Below are 19,920 nucleotides of genomic sequence, written 5' to 3'. Positions count from 1 at the left end.
ACTGAGCCTTCAGGAAGGAATTAAATGGCCCCAGTCACTTAGGGAGAAAGGACTAAGAGATAAAGGATTGGGCCGGTTCCAACTGGTCTGACATTAGGGGCAACCAAATGGGAAACTGTAATATGAACTTGGCTACCTATTAAATGAAGTGCTAGCCACTCTAGGTGAGATTTATAAAATCATGTTCGGGCATTGTAAAATCAAGTTTGAGCATTCAGAGATTATGAAATCTAACCAATACTCAGGCAGTGAATCTAATCTCTTCTTGAACATTTACGATTAAGTCAGTATCAAGGAGTTATTTATATGCTAATTTAACTTATGTGCATACAACCATAAATATTCAGGGAAAAATAATTTTCTAACTACTTGCTTCATAATTATGTCAACAACTTTGTTTAGTTCTCAACCAAAGAAACAGTAACATATCAAAGCTAGAGGAAAAGTCTGCTATTTCAGTCTTATCAAAAGATAGCATAGAATACAGATACACCAAACAGTAGTTATTGTATCTTTGGATTATCTAAGGAATTTTCAATAACAGTTTTGATCATTGTAAGATAAGTGTGACCCTTTGTTACCTTGCAATAGGGACATTCTATTTTTAAATGGCTCTAATTATTAGAAAGCTTTTTCCTTATACTAAGTTCAGCTTTGCCTTTGGAGATTTGAAATTAGATTAGTTCATACTGAAAATCCTCTATGGGAACTAAGTTACTGCAGCACAAAAATGAACTCTTAGTTTAGCATAGTACCCAACAGAGAGCAGAGATATTGAATGGCTCCAATGAAATTTCCTATCAACCAGGAATTTTGCCTTATCTTGGGTGGCAGTTGTATCTTGATAATATCAGTTTGCTTTCCTTTTTTTACAAGTTGGGCTTGAGAAACTTTGCTGAAATGTAACAAATCTATTGACTGAACTTCCAAGAGTAAGGGGGGTGAGGGTGGAGGTTGGGCGGGGGTCAGCATTTCCTCTAGTTTAGCCTTTTGCTTATACTATCCCCAAAATGATTAAAGACTTAACTATACTTTCATTTTGGCTTTTTGTCTTCATTGGCTACTCTGGAACTCTTCCAAGGGGTAACTCAGGAGTGCAAGATCCTTCCATCTTGGGGCTATACCATCTGGAGCAAGTGTTTCCAAGGTTACTGCAAAAAAGAAAGAGAGAGACTAGGGAACTGTGCAAAGTAATTACTAGCCAAACCTAGGAGTGGTGTATGGCATGTTTATTCATATTTCATTGATTAGAACTCAGTTATATGTTCCCACCTAACTGCAGGAGAGGCTGGAAAAGTAGTCTTCCTGTGAACACAAGAAAAGAAAGTGGATTTGTGTGAGCATTGAGCCGGTTTTTGTCTGCAATGTCAACTTTTTCGGGGTATTTGTGTGTGTGGGGAGGTGGGGCATAAATAATTTGAGTAAGCTTTGTGGACTAGTGTGAGGAGATATGATTATAAGTGAAAGGCAGGCCTGGTGCCCAGGCTCTATAATGAGTGTAAACACCCACCAATAGCTTCTCAATTTAACTCCCCTTCACCAGGTGTACAATTCTCCATTTACAATCAGTTTAGACTATTGAACTTTCTATCTCCTACTACTTAGATAAAAATGAAAAGTTTTAATTACTGATTTTCTTTACTTACTGGTCCAGAAAGTACAGTTGGTGACTTCATGGGCACTGTCTAACCTCACAGTGATCTCTCTGTAGTGAACTTTTGATGCATTTAAGTACAGTGCTATCCTATTTCTGTCACCATGAAATTCTAGACATTTCAGGTCAACAAAACTAAATGAATCCTAAGTTTTTAAGAAACAGTGTCAGCATATGTTCTTGAATTCCAAATTATATAGCTTTGTATCTGTCAAATTACAGGTACATTTATGAAACTTCTAGGAAGCATCCATTCTTGTATGGACCCACTATTCTGACCATGTCTGCTTGCTATGAAACAGCTGTTCGGTCTTGTTGCCAAGAAGACAATAAGACTGAATGCTTCCAGATAAAGGTAAGCTATTCATATGTCAACCCTTACTTAGGGACTTGTTATGCTAAGTGTGGACTATGGACCAGTAGCATATGCATCACCTGGAAGCTTGTTAGAAATACAGTCTGAAGCTTTTCTCCAGACCTGCTAAAGACGACTTCATTTTAACAAGATACTCAGGCAATTCTTATAGTCCTTCAATTTTGAGAAGCATGATCTAGCATAAATATAACTTCATAGTAAGTATTTAATATTCCAGTTATTATTTCTGTATAACAAAACACCCCAAAATTTAGTGGCTCAAAACAATAACAATGAGTTTATTACTCTTATGGTGTCAGTGGGTCAGGAATTCAGGAAGGGCTCATCTGGGCTTTTCTGGCTACTGATTTTTCATGGGGTTGCAGTCAATGGCTGGGGCTCTGAAGGTCTGTAGTACCTGGGGGTTGGTCCAACATCTCTTTCTCCTCATATTATCTCAGGGCCTTTCCATGTGATCTCTCTGCCTTGGCTGGTTTGGGCTGCTTCACAGAATGGCAGCCTCAGGGAAACTGGACTGCTGACATATGGCCAAAGTCTCAAGAATGAGTTTTCTAGTGGATGAAGCAGAAATTGCATGGCCTTTTATGATCAGGATTCAAAAGTTACTTCTGCTCTACTCTATTGGTTGAAATATCATAAAATGTCACCAGTTTGAAGGGGAAAGTAAATATACTGTAACGAAAGCTCATTGTAAGAAGAACATGGGATAGAAGTTGTTATTATAGCCATCTTTGGAAAATACAGTTAGCCTCACACTTAATTTTAACTGTGTGGCTTTTTCTCCTTCATTGAATAGACATAAATCGGTGATTAGTTCCATGATAAAAGTACTTTTTATGTATGTTCATTAAAGGTTCTAAATATCAACACAAAATAGCCATCCTTAGAAGGCACACCAGATGGATTTTCCCCAAGGTCATGCTGAAATGAATAGTAGTTTGATAATCGTTTTGATGAATTCCTCAAGTCTAAGGGCAGTGCTGCTTCTTCCTTGCTGTTTTCTTTGATCTCCTCAGTGAGAATTTCTCTCATATTCCTCTCAACCCCCATTTCTCTATTCCTGTAAAGCTATTTCTCCTGTTGAGCTCCTCATCATCTACCTTGTGTAAGAAATTAAATAACGTATCTAAAGAGTCTGACATATGCTAAGTACTCAATAATCGCAGCTATTATCATTAAAGCTACTTATATATATTTCTTTCCCTAGTCATCTCCAATTCCTTCAGAAGCCAATTCTGAATTCCTAAGCAGGACAGTCATTTTTTTCCTCCTGTTGGCTTCATATTATTAAAAACAACAAAAACAAGTGATTGTGTAGACTTAGGTCTCATTACCTGGCATTTTGGAAGAATGAACTTTTTCATGAAGGTGAGTTTTTTTTAGGTAACTTGTTTCAAAGTTTTCTTAATCTTAACCCTTTCAGAGGAAATTTTTCCTTAATGTATAACATGCCCCTATAATTTTAAAAAAAATTTTTTATTGGAGTATAGTTGATTTACAATGTTGTGTTAGTTTCTGCTGCACAGCAAAGTGAATCAGTTATACATATATCCACCCTTGTTTAGATTCTTTTCCCACATAGGTCATTGCAGAGTATTGAGTTCCTTGTGCTATACAGTAGGTTCTTCTCAGTTATCGATTTTTTATATAGTAGTGTGTATATGTCAATCCCAATCTCCCTATTTATCCCTACCCCCCAACCCCGATTTCCCCCTGGTAACCATAAGTTTATTTTCTACATCTGTGACTCTATGTCTGTTTTATAAATAAGTTCATTTGTACTATTTTTTTTTAGATTCCACATATAAGCAATATCATATGATATTTGTCTTTCTCTGTCTGACTTATTTCACTCAGTATGACAATCTCTAGGTCCATCCACATACTAAGCATAAGCAGATGCTTTTAAGTTAGCTAAGAGTTCTTTTCTCCTCTCCCTCACTTTGTGATGTTTACAGTCTTGCTGCCTCCAGGGTGTCTGTTTCAAGAAGTTATTACTCCTTGCCCAGAGAAAATTGCATAGCCAATCATGTAAAACTTGTATCTATGATCAGAGAATGCAGTTTATGAGTTAAGCCTTCACAGACTCTCTTGTGAAGAAGTGGATAAGCTTGTTTGTATTTGATTTCAAATGAGTATAATACAACAAAATAAGAATAAAAATAATAATTATATTATAATTAATTATAAAGTATAATTTATTATCGTTGTGCCAGATTTGTGGTTTGAATATTGCCTCTGTATACATTATCTAACTTGTTCTTAAAAAAAAGCATTGTAAGGTGTTGTTACCCCAAGTTAAAATAATATATGGTCAATATAATGTTTTAAGTGAATATATAGAGCTTTTCTGAAATTTTAAAATGTTGTTTATTCTCCCATCACACAGAGATACCAATTTTGGTATATTTCCTTTTATTCATTTTTTTCATTCACAGGTTTTATTTTGTACATTGTTGTGATCAAATTGAATATATAGTTTTGGTTAGAGACCTAAATACATGTGCTTTTTATTAGAAGTCAAAAGTCAAAATTCTGGGTTAAAGAATATAAATGTTTTCTTGGGGGGGGCTCCATTAATATATATTGCAAAACTGGAGCATATATCATAGATAAGCATTTGGAGACATGTTCAGGATGACAGGGCTAGTAACTTAAAAGAACCAAAATACAACTGTAAGACGTTATCAAAATTTATTCTAGTGGCTCCCTGGATTTTTGTTTGTCCACTTTCTTGTTCTCATTTATATGCCAAATGTCTAAGTTCTGGGACAGACACTCTCTGGGGAAGTGAGATGCTATTTTATAAAAAACAAAAAACAAAAAAACAGAACCTTCACCAAATTATGCTTTTACATTTGGCCTCATAGATAAGACAATAAAATCTTTCTAATTTTGAGGAGATACTTGATGTTTATTTTTCTGTCTTCTTTACTAACCATGAGATAAACTTCTTCTGTTGTTACCATAGTTCTTTGATGAGACGGTTTTCTAATTACAGCTAGAACCCATCAGAAAATACGTTAGAGAAATATCTTTGAGGCATCACCACTTATGTGAGATTGGGATTAAATTCAACCACAAAGTAGCAAAAGCAGTGTAAGTTACCTATTTAGATTTGTGGACTTTGTTGCTTTGTATCACCCTCTTTGATTAAACTCATTTGAAAAATCATTTATCTTTCATTTGCTAATGTCTCAGTGCAAATCTGGTTCCTTTCTCTACACGTGTGCTATTTGCCTGTTCAATAGGGCACACTGGGCTGTGCCTGAAACTGCACAGTCCTCCTCTCTACCCACTATCTCCTGTGGGGTTGATATCTCCTCTATCAACTTCTTCCATCAGCTCAAATCCTTTAGGCTCTTCTCCAGTGCACAAAAGTTTCTGTACATTCAGATGCTCACACTTAGTAGTTCTTCATGGTAAAGGCTGGAGGACAAAAGGTATTTTTCTCTTGGAAGATAAGAAATATTTTGGCTCTAATGTCATGTAGGACAGAAAAAGTGAGTGGTGTTTTTTGAGGTGGGGATAGAGGAGTGTGGGGTGGGAGGAGAATTTGATGCTACTCAGTGTGCCTGTATCTTGGGCCCAGATTGTGTTTCTGTCCCAAGTTTACCCCTGAAGACATGCATCTTCCCTTATATCACCTTCATCCCCAATTTAGGATAACAGTGGGCTGCCTGGAAGCTCAGTTTTCCTTATAAGGCAAGCCCATTTTTCGTATTTCTAGAAAAATTTCAGGGATGTTTTTCAGTTGTCAACAGAGAGGGACAAGGGAGAACCAAACCTCTTACAATTATTATCTTTCTGGTAAAGAATTTTATTTGGAAAGTCAGGTCAGATAAATTCCCAAATTACCTATCTAAGCAACTCAACTACTTTAAGCAATAATTTGAATGATGAAAATGACTGTATTTACATGATTATGAAGTGAATAATTTTCATTTTGTGATTTACATCTTTGTATGGCTCTGGGTTCTATCACTGTAGAAAAAGAAAGCACTTATAATATACAACTGTCTTCATCCTACATTTGCAACTGTGTTTCTATTCTTTTGGTTACTCAATGAACTACAAATAATTTTAGAAAGAATTGAATTCAAAAAACTGTTTAAAATGTACTTTTTTTTTTTCCAGGGAATTGGTTCTGTTGACTAAAAAACAACCTAAAGCTAACTTTTCTGAAATTGCCAAACTGGCCATGGATATTAAAAATCTGCATCAGATCTGTTGTGAAGGAAATACAGTAGGGTGTGTGCTTGGCAGAGTAAGACTTTCTCTTTTCTTAAAACTCTTTAAAATACTTGTACTTTTTAAATAAAAGTGAGGGTGGTATAGATGAATCTAAAAAAGTAATTATCATTTCTCAATATTACCAACAGAATGGTGTCTCCCCTCGTCTCTCTTCTCTTCTCATGAAACAATTTTTTTCTTTCTTTTCCTCCCTTCCTTGCTTCCTTCCTCCTTTCCTTCTTTCCTTCCTTCCTTCCTCATTCTATCTACTTTATTCTTTTATTCTTAAATTTTTAGAGCTGGCTGCTAATTTTCTTCCAAATTGAGATTGTATTTCATTCATCTTTGAATCTCTAGAAAGTCTTAGAATTGCAAACTATACCCTCAGGCCTTATCAGCCTGGAGGAAAGAAGAAACCACCAAAAGCAAAGATGTGGCGGCAAGGGACAAGGGCCGGGGCATGGACAGCATAGAACTCACCTGCCCCACGTCCAAATGTAAAGTCTCAAAATCCCAGAGAAGGAAAAAAATTGTAGCTGTTAAAATCCTGATAACGTTTTAGTAAATCACAAGTTACAAGTATGTTCCTATTCATTCTACAAGTTTGAAAACTGAATAATTTTCATCATGATAAAAAATAAAACAGAAACAAAGAAAGACTACAATCATGATTTCAGTGAGGAATCTATGACTCTTATGGGCAGAAATCCTTACCCCCAACAATTTTTGCCCCATTACACATAGATTAAGGAATGTGGGTAACAATATCAGTTAAAATAGAAAAATCATTGAATCGAACACTCAGTAGAACCCCTAAGATTCTAAGTCCTCAAATGTCTACTTTGCTGGAACAGAGAGTTGGGGTCGGACCATAGCTTTCCCTTGGCAGCCATCGCAGTTGGCCACTGTTTGGTCAGTGCTTGACCGAAAGATGGTGGCTGCTACTGCCAATTCCATCCTGGAGATAGACAATATAAAGTTGCTTCTTGGATTACTTCCCGTATGGCAAGAATCTCAACGCATACTGGAAGCGATACTATCCTATACACTTAGAAGTCGTGCTGGCTCTTTAGGATAGGCTCTCAGGATCCTATCTGCATGACGATTAGGTGAAAATTACAGGGAACTTTGGGACCTATCCATAGGTATTAAAACAAAACAAAAGAAAAATCTCTAAAATCCTTTAACACATAAACAATACCCATGCCAAACTGGTAACTCTAGAACAGCTCCTGTTATTGTCTATACTATGACAGGAATGCTAGAACAATCTCCAGTTATTTAATTGTATTAGGTAGTATTAATAAGCAATATAAAGTAACTTCAGATAGTTCGGGCATTCCTTTCTTATTCTAGACTATAAAGGAAACAGGTTTAGAGTTATTAGCTTGACAAAGATACTTTTATGTGTTGAGATGTTTCACTCTGTTTTAGAGGTTGTCTTGTTTTGTCTTAAATAGGATGGGTTCTGAACATTAGTAAATATTCTTTTGTCTTCTTGGGATGATCATTTGATTTTTATTGTTTGACTTATCCATTGAAGAATTATATTAAAAGATTTCTTAATATTTACCCATTTTTACATTGCTCAAGTCAATATCATTTTACTATATCTATGGTGTCTCTCTCTCTCTCCATATATATGTGTCACAATTTTGCATTTATCTTTAGATGTGAAATGGATCTAGAACTTTCTTTTCTGGCACATATTTTATCAGGTTTTGGTATCCAGTTATGATAACTTCTAAAAGATGAATTAGAATTTTTTTCCTTTCGAATTCTCTGAAATAACTTAAATAGCACTGTAACTTACCTGTTTTCAGGTTTGTCTGTGAAACTGGAGGAGGGATGGAGGATACAAACTGATGTGACAGCTTCTCCATTTCTTTTGTTATGGATTTATTTAAACATTTTTTCAGTCAATCTTTATTATTCATGAATTCTATACTTGAGAATTCACCTACATGCCAAAATTTATTTGTGACCCCCAAATCAATACTCACAGCACTTTGTGGTCATTCCCAGATTTATGCATGCTCAGAGCAGTGGAAATCTGAGTTGCCACATGTGCATGGCTCCAGCTACAATAGAACAAGGTGATGCTCTCTGCCTTCTTGTTGTAGCTCTCATACTGTAAATAGGTGTTCTTTTTGCAGTCTATTAACTGCCACATTTTCTGCATTTCTGTGCTTTTTGTTGTTGAGTTAGCTCTTTACAATGGCCCGAGTATAGTTCTGAAGTGTTGTCTAGTGTTCCTAGAAGCTGTGATGTGCCTTGTGGAAAGAATATGTATTTTATTTTATTAGAGTATAATTGCTTTACAATGGTGTGTTAGTTTCTGCTTTATAACAAAGTGAATCAGCTATACATAAACATATACCCCCATATCTCCTCCCTCTTGCGTCTCCCTCCCACCCTCCCTATCCCACCCCTCTAGGTGGTCACAAATCTCCGAGCTGATCTTCCTGTGCTATACGGCTGCTTCCCACTAGCTATCTGTTTTACATTTGGTAGTATATATAAGTCCATGCCACTCTCTCACCTCGTCCCAGCTTACCCTTTCCCCCTCCCTGTGTCCTCAAGTCCATTCTCTATGTCTGCATCTTTATTCTTGTCCTGCCCCTAGGTTCTTCAGAACCTTTTTTTTTTTTTTAGATTCCATATGTATGTGTTAGCATACGGTATTTATTTTTCTTTCTGACTTACTTCACCCTGTATGACAATCTCTAGGTCCATCCACCTCACTACAAATAACTCAGTTTCGTTTCTTTTTATGACTGACTAATATTCCATTGTATATATGTGCCACATCTTCTTTATCCATTCATCTGTCGATGGACACTTAGGTTGCTTCCATGTCCTGGCTATTGTAAATAGAGCTGCAATGAACATTGTGGTACATGACTCTTTTTGAATTATAGTTTTCTCAGGGTATATGCCCAGTAGTGGGATTGCTGGGTCGTATGGTAGTTCTATTTTAGAATATGTATTTTAGATAAGCTTTGTTCATGCATGAGGAACAGTGCTGGTGGCTATGAGTTCAGTGTGAATAAATCACCCATATGCAGGAGTCCCCCTTATTGCCCCCTTTGCTTCCTGAGGTTTCAGTTAATCACAGTCAACTTTCATCTGAAAATATTAAACAGAAAAATCCAGAAATCAACAATTCACAAGTTTTAAATTGTGCACCATTCTGAGTAGCATGATGAAATCTTGTGCCATCTTGTGCCATCTCATCTGGGACGTGAATCATCCCTTTGTCCAGCGTTTCTCGGGGATTAGTGACTTAGCAGCCATATAGGTTATCAGATTGGCTGTCCTGGGATCACAGTGCTTGTGTTCAAGTCACCCTTACTTTACTTAACAATGGCCCCAGTGCACAAGAGTAGTGATGCTGGCAATTTGGATCTGCCAAAGAGAAGCCATAAAGTGTACCCTTGAAGTGGAAAGGTGGAAGTTCTCAACTTAATAGGAATGAGAAAAAAAAAATCATATGCTGAGGTTGCTAAGATCAATGGTAAGAACAAATCTTTTATCTGTGAAATTGTGAAGAAGGAAAAAGAAATTCATGTTAGTTTTGCTGTCACACCTCAAACTGCCAAAGTTTTGGCCACAGTGCATGATAAGTGCTTAGTTAAGGTGGAAAAGGCATTAAAATTGTACAATAAGGTATTTTGAGAGAGAGAGAGAGAGACCACATTCACATAACTTTTATTACAGTATATTGTTATAATTGCTCTATTTTATTATAAGTTATTTTTGTTAACCTCTTACTGTTCCTAACTTATAAATTAAACTTTATCATAGGTATGTATGTACAGGAAAAAACATAGTATATATAAGATTTGGTACTATCTGCAGTTTCAGGCATTGACTGGGGGTCTTGGAATGTAACCCCTGTGGGTAAGGGGGGGCTACTCTATATTAAATAAGGTGTTTTTAAACAGAAACATACACAAAATAAGGTTATGTCTTGATCTGTTGACGAAAATGTGGCCAGAGACTTGCAGAAAACTTGTTCTGTATTTCCTCTAGGGTAGATGATTCAATATTCATGAATTCAGTGTTTATAACTACTGTGAGTAATGAGAATCAACTGTACTTATTTTTGTCAGGTTTTAAAATATACATTTTCCTTTAAAAAAATCTCCTTCATTAGCACTTTCTCATTGAGAAATATAGAGTTCTACATGACAATATTATTATTTGATAACTAAAAACATCATTTATGTAGTTATACCTCCTTTCCCTCCCATGTATATATGTTTTCTCCTTTAAGTAATTAGTTTTGCAAAGAGACTATTTAATTTACTGTTCTTTTCCAAGACAGAGTTCTTGGAAAACGACATTTACTCCAGTCTCACAACTAGGTGGAGCCTAGTCAGAAGTGATTTATGTCATTTCTAGGCCTGGCCTATAAAATCTCCTGTCCAAAACACCCAATCTGAGGTCAGTGTTAGAATCTACAGGTTGGAGATGACAGGGCCTCTGTCAGCCTGGTTCTCAGAACTACTGCCCGGAGGCAATACACCTCCCCTTCTCAATAGGACTTTATTGAGAAAGAAACAGGCTGGATCCTATTAAGCCACTGAGAGCAGGCTCGTCACTTAACTAATGTACACACTCTCCCTTATCGGTCTCAACCTGACCTCACAATGCAGCTTCAATTTACCACTCTCAGATCTAGATCTTCAGTACATTCTTCTTCTCTCCTGATCCCTTAATCTTAATCTCAACTAAATTTTCCCAATGAGCTCAAAATGTCCTATATACCATTTCCCATGTACGCCATGTTCTTCACATCTAAGACTCTTTTATGTAAAGATGGATAATTCTAGTATGCTTTTCCTCTCCATTTGTTTCCAACTAACTTCTATTTGTCCTTCAAGATTCAAATCATTCAAGATCTTCACTCTGACCTTTATCCAGTCTGGATTGCCAATCTCTCTTTTTTCTTCCAAAATATAACACGTGCATTTCTCTAACAATTTATTTTATAATGCATTATTATTCTTGTTTAACTACTTGACTCTCCAACTAGATTGTGAGCTCCTTAAGTATAGAGACTAGCTTGTTCATACACACATGTACTTATTTTTGTATGTGTATATATAAGTAAATATGTAAGTTTTATAGTAATATTACAGTAATGTATATAGAAAATGACAGAGACAAAATGTTTTCTAAACTGGGATCCCAGAACAATAACAACAGTAGCAAGTAATAAAACTCTTCATTTGTATTTTGTTGGGCTAAACTTGAAAACAATAATACCGTCTGTCTCTCTTTAAGTTCTGTAAGAGATGTTAGAAGAACTTGTGACACTTCAGTAAAGTCAAATAGAGAAGGTTTCTTAGTAGAATGAGTCACTATAAATGACCTTTTTTGGTCTCGCAGTTTGCCATGGAAAAAGCAATATAAGATGCCAAGTTTTTCTCTGGTTTTCTACTGATAACAATAAAAAGAAATAAGTTCAGAATGAAGTCATCAAAAATTACTGCTCTTTTATGTTTATAGAGCCAGCTTATGAACTATACCTGCTCTAAACAGGCTACACCATCCAGCAGGATCACTCCATGCTGTGAACTGCCAGAACCATTCCGAGGGGAATGCATTATCAACTCAGAAAATGACAAACCTGATCTCTCATCCCTGCCACTTAGCAGGTTTACAGAAGACCAGTTTGTATGCAAACAATTCACTGACAAACAAGATGACTTCCTACAAGAGTAATATGGCTTTTTGTAAAATCTTAGTAATGGTATATTGTATTTATGGATTCTTTGGGAGAGATTGCAAACTTGAATGATGACAGAGGCGAGCCAATGATGTGAGTGAATGGTTAAATGGCTGAGAGGAGATGCCTTGTGGAGTCCAAGGTTGCAGCTACTATTTGGCTCTAGCTACTTGTAACCATATGGGAATGTAGGCTTTGGGTCGTTGGATCAACTGCATTTTGAGAGAAGTTGGAAGTCTCTTGATTTTTAAATGTTGACAACTAATATACGAATTTTAAAAAACACAGTGAGCGTCAAGTGTGTGCAGGCTTTGCTCTGAGGGACTTAGAGTCATCCCTAAGTAAGGGTTTCAGATTGGTATGCCTGGCCAGCTCTTCTAATTAATTTAATACCTACTCTCAAAGCCATAGTGTGGCATTACAATATTAAAGAGATGGAGTTCTAACATCTCTGGTGTCCAATCAGAAGTGCAAATTATTTGGGGCATAAAGCAAACTGATTTCAATATATTATAATATTAAGACAACATTACTGAGTGATTGAAATAGTTCCAAAGTCACTTTGTGAAGTATTATTTGGAGCAGCTAAATTCTAACAAAACATAAGAATTTGAATTTTCCTCAAAGTTTTCTGTAGATTGACTTTAGCTATATTTCTGAAATTACATTTGACACTGGCTTATAAAAGTAAATGTCACTACCTGAACTCACTTATCCCTAAACTTGCATTTAGTATTGAAAAAGTCGATAGGCACAACTTCCTAGTGGAAATTACGTTAGACTATGAGTTGTGAGACCTGAGTTCCAGTCTAGCTTGGTCATGCATCAGCTTTGAAATGCAGTTCAAGCCACTTAATTTCCCCAGACTTTTGGGTTCCAACTGTAAACTGAGGCAGTTGGATAAGATCACTTCAGATGTCCCTTCTGCAATTCTATGATTCCTTTGAAAATATTCTAGAGTCCAAATTTCTGTTTCTTGTAACCCAGAAGAACGTGCAGATTATGGACAACTGATGCTTGAAGGCTTATGTGGGAAACAGGGGAAGATGGTTATTTAATACCTAGTCAGCACAGTCTTACAAAAAAATTGTAATATTTATAAAATCTAGCCTCAAAGGTCATCAAGAAAATGTTCTCACCCAAACACTTGAAATGAATTTCTAGTAAAAGTAAGGAGAGACCCTGAGCCAGGAACTAAATCTTGTCAGGATGTTTTAGGTTCAAGTTTGAATCTGCCACTCACTACTGTGTAACTTTGGAAAAATCACGTAATTTTATTGATTTGGTTTCCTTATCTCAAAATCTAGCCAATAAAACTTCCCTGCCAGCCTCCCAAGATTTTCAAATACCTAAAGTCAGTTAAAATATTGAATAAATGTCATGGTCATAGGTGGCTTTTGAAAGAAAACTATGGCTTCAGAATTTAGTGTTTACTTTCTGATATGCTTCATGTGCTTACAGGTTTCTTTATGAATATTCAAGAAGACATCCAGAGTTGGCAGTTCCAGTGATTTTAAGAGTGGATACAGTATATCAAAACTTACTGGGAAAATGCTGTAAATTAGAAAATCCTCTGGAATGCTATAGTCATGGGGTAAATTCCTTTTTTTACACCTGTTTCTCATAAGTGATTATAAACATAGGGAAAAGTCCAATGCTGTTAGTAGTGCTGTACTTTTGTAAGATGATTATGCATGTTCTTTCTAATTGCAAGCACTACACAAAAACTTTGATTTCTGTCTAAACCAAAGGCCACATCATTATACAGCAGCAACTTTCTGTGTGAGTCACTGCCTTATAGATTCTGTGTTTTATGAAAACAACTGTGCAATCTTCTCTAAAGTTTGCTTGGCATGGTAGCAGGTAGCATGAAAGCATAGCCTATTAGGGTGGGGGAAGGTTGACGGTTTCCACCAAGCAGGCCTGGAAACTGTCCCTATCTCAGGCCAGAAATCATACTGTTCACAGTCAGCAGCTCCTGTTGTGTAGTTGACATGGAAAAAGCCGGTTGCCTTACAACTCTCTGACCAGACAATCTGTTATCCACAGTTTACCAGGAGCCAGGTGGTTCTGGCTTTTGTTATGCTAATTAGTGGGTGGGGATGGAGGACGAAGGCATTTCTTGTCCTGTTTGAGCTCAAGCAGGTACACCTAGCATCTTCCTGTTCCCAGAGAGAAGGCTAAATGAAGGCGACTTAGTCTTTTGTAGGTTAGCACCCTTTCATAGCATCACCTGTAGACTCCACAATCATCATTATGATAATAGCCCCTTATAGGAGCATGGATGTTTAGAATTTACAAAGTAGCTTTACAACAAGTGTCCTATTTTATTCTCACAACAGCTTGGTAAGATAGGTAATGGCATAAGTACTAGCTACATTTTGTAGATGAGAGTTTTGAGTTTCAGAAGGTTCAGGTGACTTGTCCAATGTCACACAGGCAGTAAGGACAAGGCTAAGTGTTAAATCCAGGCAAACAGTTTGCCAATCAGGTAAAATTTTTACTATAACAAATACTGTTTATTAGGATCAGGTGGACTGGGTCTGATTACTTAAGAAGATAACCAGTGCTCCTACCAAAGAGCTAAGTCTGCAAGGTCACTCGTATCTTCCCACTGGAATTTTATTTGCACTGTTCAAGAATTCTTTGAACTTTCATTTAGCTCTGAGAATTCCATGTGATTCCCTTTAACGTGTATTCGTGGAGTGCTTTACTATGTTCAAGTCTGGTACTTGTTTTTATTAAACCATGACTTCTTAATATGTATCTATATTTCTATACCTACATCCATATCTCTATATCTGTACTGTTTACATAAAAATGCTGTATTATTAAAAATAACCAGTATGCAAACATACACACACACATTCTGATCAATTAAACTTAGATCTATAAATTACTTTTAAGGACCTCTTTTTGGCTTGATGAATGGTTAGCTTTATGCTTGTAAAATATGCCATTTAAGCCCATAAATGAGTTCATACCACAGGAAACTAAATATCAATCTTTGCTGTCCCACTTTTTTCTCCACAAAGTACATGACCATTCCTGTTTCAGCAAAATGTGTTTTCTCAACATTTCCAAACTCACTAAGTAAATAAAACCCTGGGTTTAGTAAAACAGTCACATTAAACTATTACAGAAGATGGTTTTGCAATCTTACCTCAAGATAGATTGTTGCAACGATAGATAAACACTGATTATCTTTATTTTTCAGGAAGAGATGTTTCAAAGAGTGGTTCGTGAAAGCCATGAGCATGTGAAAAATCAGTGTGATTTACATGAGAAATTAGGAGATAGTAACTTCCATGACAGGTATGCTTCCAAGATATTGTCCAAATTTGTGGTTGTTCGTGAGTTTTTGTTGACTCCTGCTGCTGAGAGTTGCTAAGAGTCTATATTCAACCTTAAAATCTCAGAGGCCAAGGGAAAACTCAGTTCAGAATTAACCTAGTTATCTTTGTCTTGATAAGACAGTTGTCCACATAACCTTGGGTGCTTTTACATTGCTTTTTAGGCCAGTTTCCAGATTCCAATCAATGCCCAGAGGTCAGGGAGCCGGCAGACCCTGACTGCCCTTCCGCAATCCCACAGGAGCCCTCTACCCTTCACCTGGACATTTAGTTTGGGGCTTTGCATGCAATCTGGAGTCAAGGCTGCAACAGAGATCTAATCTAGGTTTTCTTCATCAGTTTCAAGTCAGGTCAATATAGCAAATACAGTATTTTCACCATCAAGAGTAGAGATAAATAGGCACCTTAGTCAGAGGGAGCATACGTTAACTCTTTGTGTGCAGAGAGCCTGGTAAATCCCATTGTATTTCAAAGATTAAGATATCAAAAAAACAAAAAAGCCAATTTTCAGTTATCTTTAAGATCTTACTGTAATAGTCTATTAAGAAGCAGAGTATATATATATGTGTCAATCCCAATCTCCCAATTCATCACACATATATACACTAATATGTATAAAATGGATAACTAATAAGAACCTGCTGTATAAAAAAATAAATAAAATAAAATTCAAAAATTCAAAAAAATATATATACAACCGAATGCAGAAAACCAGGTGGAGAGCACTACATGTTTGTGGATGTTATTTCAATAAAAATCCAAACAGTTTAGTGTGTGTGTGTGTTTTGATAAAATGATCTTAAAATTGAAACAGATATAAAATAGGTAACTAATAAGAACCTGCTGTATAGCACAGGGAACTCTACTCAAAAAAAAAAAAAAAAAGAAGCAGAGTATTGGGGAAAAGTGCAGTTTGATACAGTGTCCCATAATATTGAGCTTAAATTAAATGTCCAGAATAATGGATCCAAAAAAATTATTCTTGTTTTAGAATATTTGGCTTATTATTTTTTTTTTACTGTTGTATTTAATTGCTAACGTCTAGCTTAAGGATTAGACCGGTGACTCTCAAACTTTAGAGTGCATCAAAATTACTTGGAGGACTTGTTAAACACAGCCCACCCCTAGAGTTTCTGATTCAGTAAATCTGGGGTGGGGCATGAGAATTTGTACTTCTAACAAGTACCCAGGGGATGCTGCCAATCCAGGGGTCACACTTTAAGAAGCACTGGATTAGGTTGACTATTTCCTTGGATGCTGTAGCTAAATTCTTCCCCTAACTCCATTATAATATAAATGCAATAAATGATTCTGACATTTCGTCCTCAAATTCAGTTCTGCAGAGTCTTTCTCATTAAAATCTCTCTCCATATCCCTCAGTTCCCACTACCACTCTCCTAGTTCAGGCCATCACTTGAATTACTGGCATGGACTTTTCTTCCCTCACTTTTTCTCTTGCCCACCTCCAATCCATTCTTTATATAGCAACCATAATTATCTTAAAAACAATGTAAATCTGATTCTATAGTTAAGCTTTCTTCCTTCTCCTCTCTCCAATTCCCAATCCCCCCTAATTAAGAAAAAAATCACAATCAGTGACTTTCTAAGTGCTCCCTTCTTACTTTCATTCCCCTTCACCTGGCTCATTTTTAGTTATTGTCAGATCTCAGCTCACATGTCATTTCCTCTAGGAAGCCTACCTGACCTCCCTGGGATGGGATTAGATGTCGTTCTATGTGCACCTATAGCATTCTCTATTCCTCTCATTACACTGAGTGTACTCCTCTATCTCCTCCACTAGAGGCGTGAGACCATGAGAGTAGGACATGTTTCCTGATCATGTAGCTTCTATTCCTACACGTTGTAGACAACCATACATGCTTTAATGGCCTGTGCATATATTTATTTCAGAAGCTGTTTACTATGAGTCTGATTTTGCAGCCATCCAAATTAGCTATCACAGTATCCTTCATAAGTAGAAAGAAGATGGATGAGAGTGGAGCAATGTGTGAGGTGGAAAGGGAATTCCAGGTATACTGAATAAGCCATTGAGCCACTGGGTCAAGAACTAAAAGGATAGACTTAAACCCAATCTAATGACTTGCTCATCCCACATCAGAGACAGTGTCAGATATTGAGGAAAACTTTGTAGAATTCTTCATTTTGGGCACATAGCCATTGCCAGGAATAAGAGGAAATTATTCTTTCAGGCTCATAGTCCTTTATACTAAGAAAGCCCCACAACTATCTGCTCAGGAGTTGGTTATATTCACGAAGAACATGGCGGCTGCTGCCACCACATGTTGCCCACTGAATGATGAGCAACAGTTTGTTTGCATGGAGAACTCGGTAAGTGCATCCTTGACTGCATGTCTGTCTGTTGTTAAAAGTTCTGAACTCCAAGCCCCAGCAATCAGTCTCATGTTGGTGGACACGTCTATGAATTGTCAATGGAACCTAATAATTCTGTCCTTAAGAGAATTTATTTCTGGTCAGTTCATGCCAATTGTCTTTGATTAGCAGCAGGGATAAATAAGACTATCACTTTGCAAAAACTGGGGATGTCAGATTCACCAGACCTTTGCCTGGATCATATCCCAAGGTCTATTCCCTGGATTTTCAAGTCAACAAAAGCGATTTTGCTGATTTTAGACTAACTCATACTAATCAAAAGTGTAGGAAAAAACCACCCAGTTTCCTCTTGTGTTTCTCCTTTACTCTCATACGATTACCATACTCACAACACTTCTGACACCAGATGTGTGGGTTTTTTTTTTTTCCCCAAAGCAAGCACTGGGAATCCTACAATTTAACTCAATTCTAACACTATCTGCTTGGAGATAGCATCAGATCCTACGGGTTGAGGGCTCAGTTCCACAGGACTGCTCCCACCTGACTTCAGATGCCAATCACAAGTCCAAGTTGTCACCTGTGCTTCTGACTGATTAGCTACAAATCGGAGGTTTCCGCAACTCCCTCCTTGGGTTCAATTAATTTTATAGAGCACTTCACAGAACTCAGGAAAACACAGTTACCAGTTTATTGAAGGATATGAAAAAGATGCAGAAGAACAGCCAGATAAGAGATACATAGGGTGAGACCTGGGAGGGTTCCAAGTGCAGAAGCTTCCTGTGGAGTTGGGGTGTCTCACCCTCTCAGTACTTGGATGTGTTCACTCACCTGAAAGCCCACTGAACCCCATACTATTGGGATTTTATGGAGGCTTCCTCACATAGACATGACCAATTATTAACTGTATTTCCAGCCTCTTTCTCCTCTCTGGAGCATGGGGGTGGTGCTAAAAATTCCAAGCTTCTAATCATGTCTTGGTCTTTCTGGAGACCAGCCCCCATCCAGGAGCCATCCAGGAGCTCACTCAGAGTCATCTCATTAGAGCAAAAGCTGCTCCTAATGTCCTTATCACTTAGCAATTTATAAGCATACCAGGAGCTTTGTGTCAGGAACCAGGGTCAAAGACCAAATATTTATATTTTCTGTTATCTTACATCAAACTTACAAGTGTTACCTTCATTAGACAGAATACCAGATTTCATTTACAGTGAGAAATGTCTTCCCAATGTCAAGAATAATTGGGTCTAATAACTAGGCTACACTTTTCCCTGAATCACATTACTTGGGAAGTTGAATTAGGATATGGGTATTCATGCAAATGGAATCAGAGGAAGGGCAGGGATGGTCTTGAGAGATATTTCTTCCAGGGATATGAATTATTCCCTCCTAGCAATGGAGAACATCACTCCAGGACCTGGATGCTCGTCTCCAGGTCTCTCTCAAGTGGTATATTTTAACGCTACTGAATTCTTGTTTGGTGACAGCTTTCTTTGTCCTATATTCTTGGTAGAGCATCTCCTCTATACTAAGTTAATCTTTTTCTCTGATAAAATATAGTTGTTTTGGTTACAGATTTAAATGTTTTATTATCCAGCTCTGTCTTCCTTTTATTTTATTATAAATTTTTATTATCTAATCATGCCTTCCTTGGGGAACTCTTGATTTATATTCCTAAAACCTTGTTTTCAAGTGATCTCTTTGGTTACTTCAGTAAATTCATAAATTAAATATTGATGCTCACTGGTTTCAGTTACTTCATCCCCACATACATAAGTGACAGGGAATTTGTGTGGTCATTATACTCAGAGTGGAATACAGGCAGCCTTGCAGACAGCGTCAGGATAAGTATCAGACACACCCTGGGAGCAAGGCAAGGTGACTGTTCTAGAAGGAGACAAGAAAATGGAAGGAGACAACTGAAATAAGATCCAGGGATTCCTTTCACCATTCATTTATTCACTTTTTCATTAATTCAACAAGTGTTTATAGGTGATTTATCATATACCAAGTTCTGTGGTAGTTACAGATGTCCAGTTGTAAAACACAGAAACACATTGGATTTGAGCTTTCTTAGAAGTGCATTCATCAGTCTTGCATCTGGGTCAAATTAGCAGTCATGTTGACCTGAGACTTGATTTGAATTTGATGGAGCATAAGAAACTCCTGCCTCAAGTCAACACTGGTCTATAAACTGCACACTGAGGAGGAATTGGGA

General features: G+C 37.0%; 1 protein-coding gene across 9 annotated transcripts in view; it reads left to right on the top strand.

Moving 5' to 3' along the window:
* The window catches only part of LOC132425909 (alpha-fetoprotein-like), a 68,750-nt gene that overhangs the window by 5,406 nt on the left and 43,424 nt on the right, over positions 1-19,920 (top strand). For 6 of the 9 annotated variants that reach the window (XR_009519538.1, XM_060012378.1, XM_060012374.1 and 3 more), the window contains exons 5-11: positions 1,877-2,009; positions 5,032-5,129; positions 6,168-6,297; positions 11,781-11,992; positions 13,462-13,594; positions 15,218-15,315; positions 17,564-17,702. Coding sequence is in view for 8 of the 9 variants with exons in the window: in XM_060012378.1 (XP_059868361.1) it covers positions 1,877-2,009; positions 5,032-5,129; positions 6,168-6,297; positions 11,781-11,992; positions 13,462-13,594; positions 15,218-15,315; positions 17,564-17,702 (943 nt within the window). In the remaining variant the exon portion in view is untranslated. The remainder of the gene's footprint in view (positions 1-1,876; positions 2,010-5,031; positions 5,130-6,167; positions 6,298-11,780; positions 11,993-13,461; positions 13,595-15,217; positions 15,316-17,563; positions 17,703-19,920) is intronic. The other 3 variants (XM_060012375.1, XM_060012381.1, XM_060012380.1) reach the window with 3 other exon arrangements.

The sequence above is a fragment of the Delphinus delphis genome, chromosome 5 (genome assembly GCF_949987515.2).
Source record: "Delphinus delphis chromosome 5, mDelDel1.2, whole genome shotgun sequence".
Classification (NCBI taxonomy): Eukaryota; Metazoa; Chordata; class Mammalia; order Artiodactyla; family Delphinidae; genus Delphinus; species Delphinus delphis.
This window is presented reverse-complemented; position numbering and strand designations above follow the sequence as displayed.